At 36.7% G+C, this 17,789-nt stretch overlaps 1 protein-coding gene across 1 annotated transcript; it reads left to right on the top strand.

The window, feature by feature from the left end:
- Positions 1-12,101: 12,101 nt before the first annotated feature.
- Positions 12,102-12,876, top strand: LOC115980967. The gene is made up of 2 exons (XM_031103162.1): positions 12,102-12,398; positions 12,550-12,876. The coding sequence occupies exons 1-2, from the start codon at positions 12,102-12,104 to the stop codon at positions 12,874-12,876; spliced, it is 624 nt and encodes a 207-aa protein (XP_030959022.1).
- Positions 12,877-17,789: the final 4,913 nt, after the last annotated feature.

Genomic DNA, 17,789 nt, shown 5'->3' with positions numbered 1-17,789 from the left:
TGGGCGAATCGAAATCATGGAGAGATGGCATAGGGTTAGACGGTCATGGCCGAATCAAAATCCAGGATAGTAAGCATAGGATCAGACAGTCGCATCCTAATCGAAATTCTGGAGAGAATAGGATTAGACGATCATGGCGGAATCGAAATCTTGCTTAAAGCATAAGATTAGACGGTCGGAGCTGAGTTGAAATCCTGGAGAGAGCATAGGATTAGATGGTAGTGGCCAAATTGAAATCCTGGAGAAAGCGTAGGATTAGAAGTGTGAGGCCGAATCGAAATCCTGGAAAGAGCATAGGATTAGACAGTCCTGGCCGAGTTAGAATCTTCGAGAGAGTATAGGATTAGACAATCTTGGGCCAAATTGAAGTCCTGGAGAGAGAATTTGATTAGATGGTCACGGCTGAATTGATATCCTAGAGAGAGCGTAGGATTAGATGATCGGAATTGAAATCCTACATACAACATAGGATTAGACGGTCGTTGCCGAATCCAAATCCTGGAGAGAGAGTAGGATTAGACAGTGGTGGCTGAATCAATATCTTGGAGAGGGTATAGGATTAGACTATTATGGCTGAATCGATATCCTGTAGAGCATAGGATTAGACGGTCATGGCAGAATCAAAATCCTGGAGACAACATAGGGTTAGACGGTCACGACCGAATCGAAATCTCGGAGAATGTGTAGGTTTAGACAGTCGTGGCTGACTCAAAATCTCGGAGAGATGGCATAGGATTAGATGGTCGTTGCCGAATCGAAATCCCAAAGAGTATAAGATTAAACGGTCATGACAGAATCGAAATCCCGAAGAGAGAGAGTAGGAGATTAGACGGTTGTGGCCAAATCGAAATCCTAGAGAGAGAATAGAATTAGACGATCACGGTGGAATCGAAATCCTGGAGTGCATAAGATTAGATGGTCGTGGACGAATCGAAATCCCAGAGAGACCAAAGGGTTAGATAGTCGAGATTGAATCGAAATCTTGGAGAGAGCATAAGATTAGACTATCGTGGCCGAATCAAAATCCTGGGAGAGCATAGGATTAGATAGTTGTGGCCGAATCAAAATTCAAGCAAAAGCATAGGATTTGCCATTCGTGGCCAAATTGAAATCTAGGAATTAGCATAGGAATAGACGGTCCTTGTTGAATCAGAATCTATGAGAGAGCATAGGATTAGACGGTCGCATCCGAATTGAAATCTTGGAGAGAGAATTGGATTAGACGGTGGTGGCTGAATTGAAATCTCGAAGGGAACATAGGATTCGATGGTCGTGGCCAAATCGAAATCCTGGAGTAAGTGTTGGATTAGTTTGTCATGGGCAAATCAAAATATTAGAGAGTTGGCATAGGGCTAGATGGCCATGGCCGAATTGAAATCTAGGAGAGTGAGCATAAGATTAGACAGTCGCATCCTAATTGAAATTTTGTAGAGAATAGGCCCCATGAGGCATTAAAAACATGTATTGAGGCAAATTTCATCATGTTCATGTATTCTTTATAGGTGTTGTGCATTGTTGCATGTTAGGTGTTTGACAGAATGTCCTAGTGACACTCTTGTGTTGAATTGGACTCAAGTGAGTTCCTTTGCTTGGGTTTACTCTTGATTGACCATGTTTAACATGTTTTGATCAATGAGAGTGTGTTCTAAAAAATTTGCCCAAATTGTCCCTTAATGCCATGCTATGCACACACAAGGCATCCTCTAGGTACACCCCACGCACCTCCTACTGCGCTCACTTGCATCAGCACATGCACACATATGCACAGTCTCTTATTTTCATGCATTGTATTTATGTTTACATGTTTTAACACTTATAGCATGCTATTTTAAATTTGTTTGCTCTGTTTTGGCTAAACTCTGTTTTAAGTTGCTTTACTTATGATTTGAACTAACTTGAATCTAATCAAGTTTTGTGTTCTGTTTTATGGTTGTGCACATGTTTCTTGTCTGTTCTATGTTCCCTTATGCAGATGTCTCCTACCAAATATTCAACTTCCAAGAAGCCAACCTCAAAGCGTGCACGCACAGATTTTGACAACTTCAGGTCCATGGTAGACTTAAAGTATAATGACCGCTACAATAGAGCAACCATTATCATGGAAAGGGCTGTTAAGTTGGAAACCCTTGTGGACACTTTCATACCTGAAGTGTTCAAGGAAAGGACATGGACAAAATTGTTGAATCCTGTTGGAGTAGTGTACTCGGAGATTATTAGAGAATTTTTCTCCAGTGCTAGTGTTGGCGGGGATAATATAAATTGTTGGGTAAGGCACAAAGAGTTTGTCATCACTAAGAACAATATTTAGGAGTTGTTAGAAGTTCGTCCTCCTTTACACCCAATCACGGTGCAATATGAGGATAGATTGGACTCTACTGAGGAGATGGTAAAGATACTTGGTGGTACTCCTAAGAAAACCTCCATGAACACAATCCCATTCAGTCTAGAGATGGGAACCCTTGCTCATGTGATGATTAACAATTTATACCCGGTCACCAACCTCACTACATTGTCCGCTCCAAGGAAAATCTTCTTGTATGATCTCTTCACTCACAAAGAGATTGATATTTGTGGACACATCTTCCACATTATGAAGAGGAGCATTGAGAAGCAAAATTCCAGAACAGTTATGCCTTTTCCCTCACTGATTATGGGCCTAATTGCGAAGACAAGACTCAAACTTCTGAGTGGTCTCATAGTCGTTCAGAGGGACTATCCCATTGGTGCACATACAATGACTAGGAGCACAACTCACATCAAAGGCTCCAAAAGAAGGTGTGCATACGATACCACAGGATCGTGTTGAAGAGGAGGGAGGAGATATAGAGGAGGAGATTGATAGATTCACTTCTACACCAGAGACTTCAGCACAGCCATCCTCTTCAGCACCCACTTGAGGACTAGACAGACTCGATCGTCTTCTTGCCAGAGTAGAACAGATGTACACTATGCTAGTCTCCCATGTGCAGCACACCGTGGACCAGTTTGTTTATGTCTAGGGTCAGATCACAACATTATCTTCTCAAATCAATGACTTGTCAGTAACCCATGGTTCAGATTCAGAGTTCGATCAGTTCTAGCCTCTTTGGCCAATCTGATCAAAAAAGGGGAGAAAATTTTGAGGGGGAGCTTGCATAGTTAGGGGGATCATAGCTTAGGGCTTAGAACCATTGGTTCATTCAGGCGGTTTACCTGTGTTTACTTTAGCTTTTATAACTGTTGGTTTATTGTTTTTACTACTTTCATTTAAAGCTTTAGTACTCTGTTTTTAATTTCGGTTTATATTCAGTAGTTGTGTTTACCTTATTGCTTTGTAGCATTTCTTTGTGCTTTTAAGATATTGCTAATATGTCTTGAGTACCTCACACTTCTACCCTAGTAGGATCTTGTATCCTAAATGCATATACTTTGTGTATTTTGCATTGGTTGTGTGTTGGACATGCAATTGATCCTTGTGAGTGATCATCATTGTATTGCATGTCCGGATGAGCATTTACTTGTTAAATGTTCATTGTTGTCATTCTTTAATGACTGTTCTTGTATGATCAAGATATATTTACATGTTTATATTGTGTTTACAAACTTGATTGCATTTTACTTGCTCATATACGTACCATGTATTCAACTTGTCATAAGCTTAATGAAAGTTTTGTTTGTGTGCAAGTGTTTCAGGTTACAGGTATATATGTGCAAGTGTTTCACAGCTTCTAGATTAGGTGTGAGTGAGTTTTGCCACTGTTCCCAAACTCACATTTAAGTCTAGAGTCTGTTTTTAGGGGTTTTGTCATGGAATAGCCAAAGGGGGAGATTGTAAAGTTGTAATTTACAACTATGTGTTTTGTTGGCTTTTATTTCGTACCAAATTTGATTGTAATTTTATTCAATCTTTTATACCTTGTATTTATAGTGGGATTTAATTGTAAGGGTTATGTGATGGAGAGAGAGTGTGTGAAGACTCAAGCAATTGAAGACAGAAGAGTTTTTGGGGGTATCTCGCGACTAAGCATCCCACGAAATGATGCATGTGCCCTGCACATGATTGGAATACGAAGAGTTAGGACAGATGGAGATAGTTGTGTTTCGTGAGTAGTTCATGGGTAAGGCCTTCTCGCTTGACACTCGCGAAACATTCTGTTTTGCCAGACCGTGCTATCCGATACACACTTTCTGTACCCATACTATATATACCCACATTACCCACAAAAGTTAAGGAGTGCTTCAGAGAGAAACCCTAGCCATAAACCTTGAGAGTTAGAGATTGTTATACCTACAATCCTCTACATAATTGCTTGTGGATTTTCCTCAACTTCTACCTCTCCATTTCCATATCATTAAGAGGTTGATAGCCCAAACACTTATCACACCCTTTCAGAGTGTCAAGTGAGATTTTGGTGCTGCTGGGAAGCATTGGAAGAAGCCAAGGATGGCATATGCAACATGGAGCTTGTTGTGGGATCCAAAGAGCTAGACAAGACACAGTTCCAAGAAGCCTTATTGGAGTAGGAGCTTGGACGGCTTAGATTCATCGGGTAGATTAGGGTTGGAGGGTCTCTTGCTAACCCATGTATCCCAACTGATTGCCTAGTGGATCAATTACCGCTAGGAGGGCGACGGAGAGGTTTTTCGCCGAGTTCTTCGGTTTTCTCTTTGATAACACATTAGCGTGTTATCTTGTGTTTGTATTCTTCTTCCCTACTCTTTTACCTTTTATTTTACTACTGTGTTATAATGTTTATGGGTTAGAGTAGCTTGTTTGTTTATCCGCTCACATTTACTCTATTCCGCACTTAATATTAAGTTAGAGTAAAATCAATCGAGCCATAATTTTAATTTGGCGGTCTAAATAGCTCTTGTGTTTTAACACATTTTTGAGCATTCATTTCTCCATCAATTGTGGTGTTTATAATATACTTGTTACCAAAGAATTATAGACATGGATTGGGTTGTCGTTGCATATATTATATTATGGTTTTATTAAAGTTCCATATTATATGTTTATATGCTAAATTGATAATGTCCAATTTACTTATTATATTCATGTTTATTGTTTTCAAATATAATCACGACATCATTTAGCCAACTTGTTGCTATTCTTAACAATAAAAACTGACTAAATCCAACTATGTTGATTAGAAAAGAAATTTGGACATTATTCTTACTGCTAAAGAGCACAAGTATATGCTTAGTCAACCTTGTCCGAACTTTCCATCATTATATGCTCTTCTTGAGGAAAAATAGTGATATGATTGTTGGTAGAAATCTAATGAGATGGACAAGTGCTATATCCTAGCATCTATCTCAAATGTTCTACAGCATCAAATGCAGGATGTAGAACTAGCATCGGACATAATGCTAAGTCTGAAAGAGATGTTTGGTGAACAAGGCCATTTGCAAGGCAAGAAACTATGAGGCAAATTTATAATACCAAAATGGCTGAAGGCACTTCAGTGAAGGAGCATTGTCTTAGGATGATCTCTAATCTGAATAAACTAGAAGTTTTAGATGCCAATATTGATGGAGAATCCCAAGTGGATATGATACTCTTGTCACTACAAGAATCATTCAAGGAATTCAGACTTAATTATAATATGAACAAAAAGATTTATTCATTGTCTGAATTAATGAATGAATTGGTAGTGGTGGAAGGCATTCTTGATACATCCAGTGTTGATGCCAATATGGTTGAAGCTTCTACTTCTCAACCTAAGTCAAAAGGCAAGGGTAAGAAGAAGAAGAAGAAGGACTTCACCAAGCAAGATGGTAAACAAATTGCCTTAGGAGTTGCCAACAAGGGAAATAAGAAGGATTACGCCAAAGGAAAGTGTTTTCATTGTGGTGAGAAAGGTCATTGGAAGAGGAATTGTCCAATATTTAGAGATGCCAAGAATAAGGGTATGAAAAGTTCAATTTTTCTTGAAATATGTTTAGTAAAAAATCCCACGGATTCTTGGTGTGTGGATTCAAGTTGTACTAATCATATCTGCAATTCTTTGCAAGGGTTCCAGGAGACTAGAAAGCTGGGTGAAGGGGAATTGTTTCTTACTTTGGCTGATGGGAGCAGAATTCCAATTGTAGCTATTGTAGTGTTTAATTTATACTTTGATTCTAGGGTTTTAATATTGGAAGATTGTCTATATGTACCTAATGTTCGTAGGAATTTAATTTCTGCAACTTATTTAGGTAAACATGGATATTGTGTTATCTTGAAAGACAATGTTGTAATAAAGAAGGATAAAGTGTTTTTCTGTTCTGGCAATATTGTTGATGGTCTTTATATTTTAACTCTAGATAAGCATGAATTATGTAATTCTGAATTAGATAATAATTCACATGTGAAATCATTAAAGAGAAAGTTTCCTTCTACTAATGATGCATATCTTTGGCATTTGCGTTTGGGTCATATTAATTCAAATAGTATTCAAAGATTGATCAAAGATGGTCTCTTAAAGCCATTAGACTTTGATGGATTTCCAGTTTGTGAATCTTGTTTGGAAGGCAACATGACTAAACGGCCTTTTAATGCAAAAGGTAGAAGAGCTCAAGAGTTACTTGAATTAGTTCATATAGATGTATGTGGTCCTATGTCAACCCAAGCGAAAGGAGGTTATAAACACTTCATCACTTTTACCAATGATTACTCAAGATATGGTTATGTGTACCTAATGAGACGGAAGTCCGAAGCCTTTGAAAAGTTCAAAGAGTTTAGAGCTGAAGTTGAGAATCAATTGGGTAAATACATAAAGGCCATTCGATCTGATCTTGGTGGCAAATACCTTCTTGGGGATTTCAAGGAATACTTAACTCAAAATGGGATTGTATCCCAATTGACTACACCTGGAACTCCCCAACAAAATGGTGTAGCAAAGAGAAGGAATAGCACTCTTTTAGAAATGGTTAGGTCCATGATGAGTTATTCAATTTTACCAATTTCCTTTTGTGGATATGCACTAAAAACTATAATGCATATTTTAAATTTATTTCTATCAAAATCAGTTCCCAACATACCTAAGGAATTGTGGAGTGGGTGCAAGCCTAGTATGAAATATCTCCATGTTTAGGGATGTCCAGCACATGTGTTGAAAGGGAAGTCTAATAAGTTGGAAGCTAAAACAGAAGTATGCATGTTTTTAGGGTATTCAAAGGAAACTAAGGGTTATTTATTCTAAAATCATAAAGATAACAAAATGTTTGTTAGCACCAATGCAAAATTTTTGGAAGATGATTATGTGAATAATTTTAATCTTAGAAGTAAAGTTGTTTTGGCTGAAATAGGTGAACCTGTAAATGAACAACCAATGGATGAAACTAGGGATGATGTGGTTATATTAGATACACCACAAGATACTACCCATGAGATATCTAGTATATAGGTGCCTCGTCGTAGTGAGAGGATGGTTCGGCTACCTATAAGATTTATAAGTCTGGGAGAAACTTATGAAGCTATCTTAAGAAAGGCTGAAATTGATCCTTATTCTTATGAAGAGGCAATGAATGATATAGATGCACATCATTGGGTCAAAGCTATGAAATTTGAATTAGATTCAATGTATTCCAACCAAGTTTGGGATCTTGTAAAGGTGCCTAACGGCATTAAACCTGTTGGTTGTAAATGAGTTTACAAGAGGAAGAGAGGGATAGATGGAAAGGTTGAAACCATTAAAGCAAGGCTAGTGGCGAAAGAGTATCCAAAAAAAGAAGGTATTGATTATGAAGAAACCTTTTCACCAGTAGCAATGCTTAAATCTATCATAATTCTCTTATCCATTGCTGCTTATTATGATTATGAGATTTGGCAAATAGATGTCAAGACTACTTTTCTAAATGGCAATCTTGAAGAAGAAATGTACATGATGCAACCGGAAGGTTTCATAGCAAAGAACCAAGAGATCCATTTAAGGACTTAAGCAAGCATCTAGGTCATGGAACATTATATTTGATCAAGCAATCAAGTCATTTGGTTTTGAACAAAATCTTGATGAACCATGTGTATACAAAAGACATCAAGATAAAGTAGTAATGTTCCTAGTGCTTTATGTTGATGATATTCTACTCATTGGAAATGATGTGGGGGTAATGTCATTAGTAAAGGTTTAGTTGTCAAGCCAATTTGATCTGAAGGACTTGGACGAAGCTAACTTCATTCTAGGGATCAAGCTTTAGCGAGATCGCCAGAATAGAATGTTAGGTTTATCACAAGCTGGATATATAGATACGGTTCTAGAACAGTTTAACATGCAAAACTCCAAGAAAGGACTGCTTCCTTTCACACATGGAGTTCCTTTGTCTGATGACCAAAGGCCTAAGACTCTTGAGGAAGAAAATATGATGAGACAAGTTCCTTATGCTTCTGCAGTGCGAAGTCTTATGTATGCTATGCTTTGTACTAGACCAGATATCTGTTATTCAGTTGGCATGGTCAGCCGATATCAATCAAATCCAGGAGCAAAACATTGGCAAGCTATAAAGCATATCCTCAAGTATCTACGAAGAAAAAGAAATTATACGCTTGTTTATTGGTGTGAGGATTTGATACCTATTGGCTATACAGATTTAGATTTTCAATCAGCTCTTGATTTCAGAAAGTCCACTTTAGGTTATGTATTCACTTTTGGAGGTGGAGCCATAAGTTGGAGGAGTGTTAAGCAATCTTGTATTGCTGACTCCACCATGAAAGCTGAATATGTTGCTACTGTGAAGCAGCAAAGGAAGCTATTTGGCTCAAGAAATTCCTTTTTGATCTTGGTGTTGTGAGAATGGAGCAAGTTCCTATCACATTGTTTTGCGACGAAAATAGTGGAGTGGTTGCACAATCCAAAGATCTAAGGAATCACAAGAAAGAAAGGCACATTGAGAGAAAGTACCACATCATTCGAGACATTGTCGCTTGAGGAGATGTAATAGTAGCAAAGATAGATAGTGCAAATAATGTAGCAGATCCCTTTACCAAAGCTAGTGCAAATAATGTAGCAGATCCCTTTACCAAAGCCTTGTCCCAAAGGATTTTTGAGTCACATTTGGAGGAAATGAGAGTTAGATTAGTGCACAATAGTCTTTAGGGAAAGTGGGAGATTGTTAGGATTAGTGCCCTTAAATCCTATTGTATGATGCTATGTATGACATTATATATAACTTAATATTGTAATTAATAAAGTTGTTTTATTATTACCTAAAATAATGGTAACATGGATATTTAATTTGGACATTATCATATAGTCCATGAGATGCATAGTATGTGATTTAGTCACAGAAGAAATAAGTCACAAGTTCTTTGTAAATTCATAATTTTAGTTCATAGTCAGTGATGAATTTGGACATTTCATCTACGAAATCTATAACATATCAACTAAGATGATTTGTCTTGATAATGAAGTAGAGACTTCTAGTTGATATGTTGATATGTTTTAAGAGTTAAGACATATTGAACTGGATAGCTGTGAAATTTATTATTCTTCTAACGACTGTCAAATGAATAATAAATCTCATGACTTCTATTTACAAGAACTCTTAATCTTGAGAGAATAATGGACCTGATCATGAAGTGTAGGTTGCTATGATATATCATGAGTGAGATCTAAAGTTACGATCAAAACCTCAGTATGTTGGGCAGCCACATTTTGTGTTGATGGAACATATATTCTCAAGATAGAATTCATAATCTCTTAACGGAGATATAAAATATTTCCTTAAGATAAGTTTAAAGAGTTTGGTTATTCAGAGTGTTAGCCCAATTGGAATGGTCTAAAAGGCTAGCCTAATCAGATAATCAGTTATAAGGAGAGAAACATACATAATTTTGTAAGAGAATGAAATGGTTTGTATATGAGTGTAGGACACTCTATTATTCTTCCTTGAACACATACATATAAACTGATTGAGAGACCACACTTCATGGACACAAGTGGAATTGGAGTGAAGATTAAAAGTGTTCCCAAGTACTTCTAATATTTGGTTTTGAATTTCTCCGTACCTAGGTACACTTTCCTGTTCTTATATTATGAAATTTACATAATACATGTTATCAATTGCGAATGAAGTAAATCCGTTAATTTTCCACTGCGTATGTTTTGTATGTGATACAAACATGTATTTTTCCAACAAAGGACACATTCCAATTCGTATCTGATCTCATTCAACATCCCAACCTCTATAAATAAAGGAAAAAAAAATCAGAATTAAGGGCTCTTCTCTTCTAACTTTTCAATTCCCCTTACGTTAAAGATGTTCTAGAATCTTTTGCTTTAGGAACTTCTTTTTTGTAAGTAAGGTATTTTAGACCTCAAAGAGGTGAATAAGCTTCTTTGATTTCTAAAATATTCACTCATTAGAAAAGGATGCTCATGCAAGAGGTTTTCTGTTTTTTATTTTTTTTCCCCATAAATTAGTATGATGCATGAATATGTTTAGTATGTCTATGATGTCTTGTTCTTAATATATAATTGTCATGCTTAGATACTTTGCTAGAATTTTCTTTGCATGTTTTTTAGATGATTATTTATTGTAATTCTTTTTCTTAAATTTCAAAAATCTGCTAATGACTATCAATGCTTTTCTTTTCTTTCTTTCTTCTTCTTCTTCTTCCTTTTTTTTTTTTTTTTTTTTTTTTTTTTTAATTTTATAAAATCTCAAAACTAATCTGTATTTTTAGATCTCATTTTTTTTTTTCTAACACAAAACTGATCTGTATTTTCAGATCTTATTTTTTATTTTTTTAATGGAAACTCAAAACTATTTTGTATTTTCGTTAAATACAAATCTGATTTTTTTTCTCTAATCTCAAAACTGATATGTATTTTTAGATCTAATTTTTTTCTCTAATCTCAAAACTGATCCGTATTTTTAGATCTAATTTTTTTCTCTAATCTCAAAACTGATCCGTATTTTCAGGTCTAATTTTATGAAATCTCAAAACTGATCTATATTTTCATTAAATACATATCTGATTTTTTTTTTCTAATATCAAAACTGATCTGTATTTTCATCAAATTCAGATCTGATTTTTTCTAAAACTCAAAACTGATATGTATTTTCATTAAATACAAATCAAATTTTTTTGAAAAAGTTTTCTTTGTTTTAAAATTGTAGATTTTGAAATTCAAAAGAAGGGATTGAAAATTAGGTTAAAGTTTTTTTTTAATATGTGATGCATGCATAATAAATTTGTCTCATAAATGTGAATCCTACTTCAAAAGTCCTTTGTTTGTTTCCAACAATAGATCTGATTTTTCATAAAACAATTTTTTTTTTTTTTAATTCACAAAACAGATTTGATTTTTTGATTTTTTATTTTTTTTACAAACCAAATCTCTCTTTTTTTATTTATTTATTTATTTTTACCTTACACAACAAATTTGATTTTTTACAAACCAAGTCTTTTTTTTTTTTTTTTTCAAAATAGATTTGAATATTCTTTTTAAAAGAGAACATCATTCATAAGGTAAATTTATTTTAGTTAATTTTTGTGAAGTGTCTGTCATGTGTGTTCAATATATCATTCAACATTATGCAAAAAGGGTATATTGGTCATTAGAGTCTAGAAGACCAGACTTTGTTTGGGTGGAATAGATGCTTAACATCTTTCCATTCTGTAACCTAGCCCCTGAGCTTAGGATTTTTGAATAGGCAACTTAGTGTTTTGTCTTTTAATTTTGGTAGATTATAACTAGGACCCAAAGCCTTGTAAGGTTAATTTACCAAAGTTATACTTTTCTTTATTCAATCAATGACAACGAAGTATTTTAATCATGTAATTTGTATTTATTTATTTATTTTTTTGGTATAAGAAGCAAGTGGCGACTCCACACCACTTATCCAAAAAGATAATTGCCCTTAAAAGCACTCAAGTCTCTTTTTTGAGAGCACCCCGATTTTTACAATCTCTCACAGACCTAATCCATCTTATGCATGGTGAAGTATCATGGCAACATAATTTATTGTTAGACAAGGTATACGGTAGCAGGTGGTAATGGGCACTCTATTAAATTTGTAGAGATAAATGGTTATATCTACCATCAACTTTCCAACCCACCTTTAGACCTGCTGTCCCTAATGATGCACGGATCTCGTTGCTAATTGATCCACATACTACAGCTGGGAGGTCAGACATGATCCATCAATTCTTTGTTCCTACTGATGCAGCGGCTATTTTAAGTATTCTCTTGAGTTCTCGACCACCTGATGATCGTTTGGTGTGGGCATTTACATCTAAGGAAGAGTTCACAGTCAAGGGTGCCTATAAGGTGGCGATGGCTTCGGCTAACACGGACCAATCTGGTGAGGAGTCCAATAGTCAAAACCGTAAGTTATTCTGGAAATCAATTTGGAAGCTTAACGTCCCTAATAAGATTAAATCTTTTGCAAGGAGGGCAAACAAGAATATCCTACCCACAAAAGCAAACCTAGTTCGTCAGAACGTTATTAAAAACTCTACTTGTAAGGCTTGTGGTGAGGAGGTTGAAAGCAGCGGGCATGTGTTTTTTAGACAATGTTAAAGCTCGTGAAGTTTGGGATATCTCTGGCATATCTTTCAACACACGGGGTCTTGGGTTCCAGGAATTCGTAGATCTCTTATGGCATTTGAAATTTGTGGAGCAGCAGGGCGATGAGATATTGGAATTGGTTATCACAGTAGCATGGTGTCTATGGTTTAATATTAATGAAGCTAGACTGGGTAATGCGAGGGCACAAGCATCGGCAATCTTACACAAGGCTTGTTATTTGCTGGAGGAATTCCAAGTTGCCAATTTCAGATTGTCATCTCCAGTGAACAATGGAGAGGTTCGGTGGGCACCACCGCCAGAATCTAGGTACAAGATCAATACCGATGGAGCTGTTTTCACTAGTTTCCATTCTATAGGTATCAGTCATTATCCGATATGATGCTCGTAGAGTGGAGGCTGCTCTCAGTAAACGCCTTATGCTACCCTTAGGACCCGTGAAGCAAAGGCCATGGAAGAAGGGATAACGTTTGCATGAGATGTGGGTGTCCAGGACATTATTGTGGAAAGCGATTCCAAGATCATCATTGATGCCATGACAGGGATTAATGCATCACCGGTAACCATTGATAATATTTTCTATGGGATCCGACAAAAGTTACGGGAGTTAAGAAATTTACAACTATCGCATGTTAGTAATTGCCCATCTTACATCTTGGCTCATTATGACAAAAATACCGACAATTATGTAACTTGGATAAAAAAAAAATCATAATATGATTAAGTCAGTTGTCTTAGGATGTATTATAATTATCTTCTTCTTAGTAAAAATTACGATCTTCTTATCAATATATATATAGCTCTTACAAAAAATTACCACATTAGACCCTCTCAATTTTTATTTTCACGATACACATATATAAAATAAGTTATAAATTTAGCACATAAGTGTGTAAAATTAAATTCCATTATTATAATTCCAATTATATTCTATTGTTTTGATCATGTGTCTATGAATGATGACCCAATATATTGTCAATAAATTGTAAAAAAAAAAAAAAAAGGTTTTTCTTAAAATATTTATGTGGCTATAAATCATTAAGTATAAGATCAAGGATAACTACAGCTCTTGAGAAACTTTTCTATCTCTATCACCACCGGTAAGTGTGTGTGCATAGATATATATATATATATATATATATATATATATTGAAAAAAATCTCTCTCACACATAGGGGGAGAGGGAATAGAGTTCTAATCCAAAGAAACATCACAAATTTCAAATAAAAAACCATACACGATAGTTTTTAAGGGAAGATACGATGTAAGTTTTTTTTTTTTTTGGGTAAACCAGAGAATTATATTAAAAACTAAAGAGGAGCAACAATAGCATTCACAGAGCGATCAAAAGTCATCCAGAATTGTCCGAATTAACTAAAAACAGCACCTCAGAAGGAGGGCTTGAAAACACAAAAAAAAAAAAAAATCAACATTAAGTAGAGCACCATGCCGTGCAAGAGTATTCACACATTTGTTCACCTCTCTGTAACAATGTTGGATCTTTACTTGAGGAGTGAGCTTCAACCCTTCCTTACAATCTGCCAGAATCGGATTGTTTGAACTAGAGTGTAAGGTTGAATTTATTCAACCATCTAATTGGCTTTATTCCGTGCCAAATTTGCTTGTAATTCAGCATTTAGTAACCCTGTATTTAGGTGGGTTTGATGTAAGGGTAGTGAGTGAGATAGAGTGAAGATTGCTCAAGAGTGTGCAAGAAAACAGAGACTCGCGGCTGGGACTCGCGGGTGACTCGCGGTTTCAAGCCGCCAGACGCAGCACACGTGCCAAGCATGCTGGAAGATGAACAGTCATGCTAGCTGGAGCACTACAGGACAAAACAGGACAACTGGCCATACGGTTAACTCGCGACTGGATCTCGCGACTTAGTCAAGCTGCGAGGTCAAGCCGCGAGCCACCCCTGTTTTGTAAAACCTGACGTTTCACATTCCTCTCCCACTCTAGTATAAATACCTCTTTTACCCACGATTGTAAGAGAGCTTCCAGAGAGAATTTTGAGAGAGAAACCCTAAAGAAAAACCAGATTGTTTCACCCACAATCTATACCGTAGAGTCTCTTCAAATTCCTCAACTTTCTTCCTCTCCATTGTCAAATCCTTGAGAGGCATTATACCAAACCTGGTTCTCACCATCATCATCACTGTGAGACAGTTGTTTGGATTTCTGGAAAGCAGTTAGGAAGGAACCAATCTTCATTGGTTGATGCTACGGTCTAGTAGCGGAATCCGGGAAGCTAGAAAAGAAAAAAGTTCGGCACAACCTCGTTGGAGCAAGAAGCTTGGAGGGCTTAGGTGCACTGGGTAGATTAGGCTTGGAGGGTCTATTGCTGTCCTTGTATCCCAACTGTATTTTCTAGTGGATTGTTTACCGCTTGGAGGGCGGCGGAGAGGTTTTACGCCGAGGGCTTCGGTTTCCTCTTCGATAACACATCGCGTGTTGTCTTTGTGTTTGCATCTTCCTTCCTCTCTATCTTTACCTTTTTATTATCTGCTGTGGATTTTATTTTGTTATGGCTTAGATAGTTTTTAACCAATTTCATATTATAGTATATATTAAGTTTCCGCACACTAGTTGTTTGACATATTGTTTGAATTGGTTAAGTTGTAATTTTGGGGTCTAAACGTTCAAAGGTGTTTTGTACACGTTTTTGAACTTTCATTTGGTATCAGAGCAGGTACACTGATATTGGTTTCATTACCATTGTGTGATCCTTGACTCCCTTTTGAGATGGATAGGTCTCAATCTCTAAATGCACCTCCATATTTTGATGGTAGTAATTATGCTTTTTGGAAGGTTCGCATGAGAGCTTTTCTGTGTTCTATTGATGAATCCGTTTGGGATGCTGTTGAGATTGGTTGGACCAGACCTGAGGCAGCCAAATCCACCTGGGATAAGGCTGCATTTGCTGCATTTAATGCTAACAGTAAAGCACTCAATGCTATTTTCTGTGGTGTGTCTCCAGATGAATTCCACAGGATTTCTCATATTACCGTTGCCAAAGAAGCATGGGAGATTTTGGAAACCACCTATGAAGGCACGAAGAAAGTGAAAGACACCAAGTTACAAATGCTGACCACTCGGTTTGAAGAGCTCAAAATGAGTGAGGATGAGTCTTTTGACTCTTTCTATGGGAAGCTAAATGAGGTGGTTGTCAGTAAGTTCAACTTGGGGGAGAAAACGGAGGATTCAAAAATTGTAAGGAAGATCCTTCGATCATTGCCGGAAAGTTTTCGTGCTAAAGTGATAGCGATTGAAGAGAGCAAGGACCTTGATGACATCAAAGTACAGGAGCTGGTTGGTTCTCTGCAGACTTATGAGATGTCGCTGCCAAATCAACGGAAGAGTAAATCTCTTGCTCTTAAGACCATTAATGAGAAGGTGGAAGATCAAGACTCATCGGGAGAAGATGTAGTTGACAAAGATGTTGCATACCTTGTCAAAAATTTCAGAAAGTTCTTGAAATTCAAAAATAATGGCAAATTTGATGATAAAAGAAAATTCCAAAGTTTTGGAAGGGAGAAAAGGGAATTCAAAAAGAAAGATGGAAAAGAATCCCAACCCACACAAGGTGTCACTTGTTTCGAATGTAACGGGCATGGACACTTTAAGAAGGAATGTCCGAATTATTTGAAATCGAAAGGTAAAGTGTATGCCACGACCTTGAGTGACTCGGATTCGTCTGACTCAGAATCTGAAGAGAGTTGTGATGGAGAGGGGAACTATTCAGCTTTTATGACTATTGCTCATGTTGAGTCTTCAGATGAGTTGAATCTGCTTGTACGAGACCTTGGAGAACATAGTGATGATGAATCACTAGGAATTGTTGAAGAATCAGATGCTGAAGAGGAAGAAAGCACATAGCAAATCTTCAAGAGAATTATAACTCACTCTTGGAGAAGTCGGGTGAGTACACAAGGGTGGCCAAGGCTGCTGTGAGAAAAATGAAGAAGGCTGAGGAGGACTACAAAAGTCTCCTAATCCGATATAGGGAGGCCAAATGTGAGATAGAAACACTGAATGGTGAGTTGTCCGAAACTTACACAAAAGTAAGATTTCTTGAGAATGAGGTTGTGCAAGCAAATGCTAAAGTAGAGAGGGTCACCACCAAGAAGCTAGATGATGTTATCTCATCTCAAAAGAGCTTTTCAGACAAATTCGGATTGGGATATACCGGAGGAAGTAGTTCATCTGGAAATGTCACTAAAGAAGTGAAGTTTGTAAAGGCCAAATATCCAGTTGTAGCTAACCTTACTGGTGAGAAGCTCGAGGTGGAGGAGAAGAAGAATGTGGTGAACCAAGGGATGTTAAATCCCCGTAATCAGTCTGTGGGTAGGTCTGAATCTCGTGCCAAGTCACATCCACGACCACAAAGAGGTCCTAGAGGAACTTATGTGTGCCATTATTGCGGACTTCAAGGGCATACTCGACCAAATTGTTAAAAGCTGAGAGCAAAGAATAGTGCAACTCCTCAAATGTCAGGAGGACCTAGAAATGATAGAAGAATTTGGGCTGGTGATCAATCTAGAGATTAGAATGGTGATCCCGGAATGATGAACGTGATGAAGATGATTGGTGCATTCACCAACTGCTTGGAAAGCTTCTCACGAAGGTTTGAAAGCCCTAACTCTCGTACCCAATCCTATAAGGAAATCACCCCAAACGCAAGTGACGTGTGGGTGAAAAGGGGTACTCATGCATAAGCATTACAATATGTCCATGCATTAATACTTCCTATGCTTTGTGACAATGTTTGTTTGTTTTGCTTGCTATTTTTGCTGTTAGTTGTTTGTTTGTCTACTTGTGCACATTTTAATTTTGTCTTATCAATCTTTTTGTTTCTTGTGTCAAAAATCCAAAAATCACATAAAAAATTAGAAAATCAAAAAACTTGATTGACTTTGTTGAGTTTTTGTCTCAAAACTTGTTTTGTCTTGTACCTTTGTGCTAATGGCTTTGTGCATTTTCGAGCATTGCTTGTTTTCATGCACTCATATCACTGTGGCAAAAATCTTGAAATCTATGTGATTGTTGTAAATAGATCTTCAAACTTGTCATGAATGATTAGTGAATGGTTATGTTGATCTTGAGACATGCATAGACTTGTGTCTATATATCTTCCCACTCTTTATTTTTGTTTTGTTAAAAAGAGCTCACCAAATGTAAATCTCCAAATGAAAAGAGATATTGAGCTGCAAAAACCTGTCGCACATTCTAGTATTCGACTAGGAAAAAGGGTAAGCGACTTTATATTAAAGAAAATGTTTATTCAAAAAACCA

Source organism: Quercus lobata, chromosome 3 (genome assembly GCF_001633185.2).
Source record: "Quercus lobata isolate SW786 chromosome 3, ValleyOak3.0 Primary Assembly, whole genome shotgun sequence".
Classification (NCBI taxonomy): Eukaryota; Viridiplantae; Streptophyta; class Magnoliopsida; order Fagales; family Fagaceae; genus Quercus; species Quercus lobata.
This window is presented reverse-complemented; position numbering and strand designations above follow the sequence as displayed.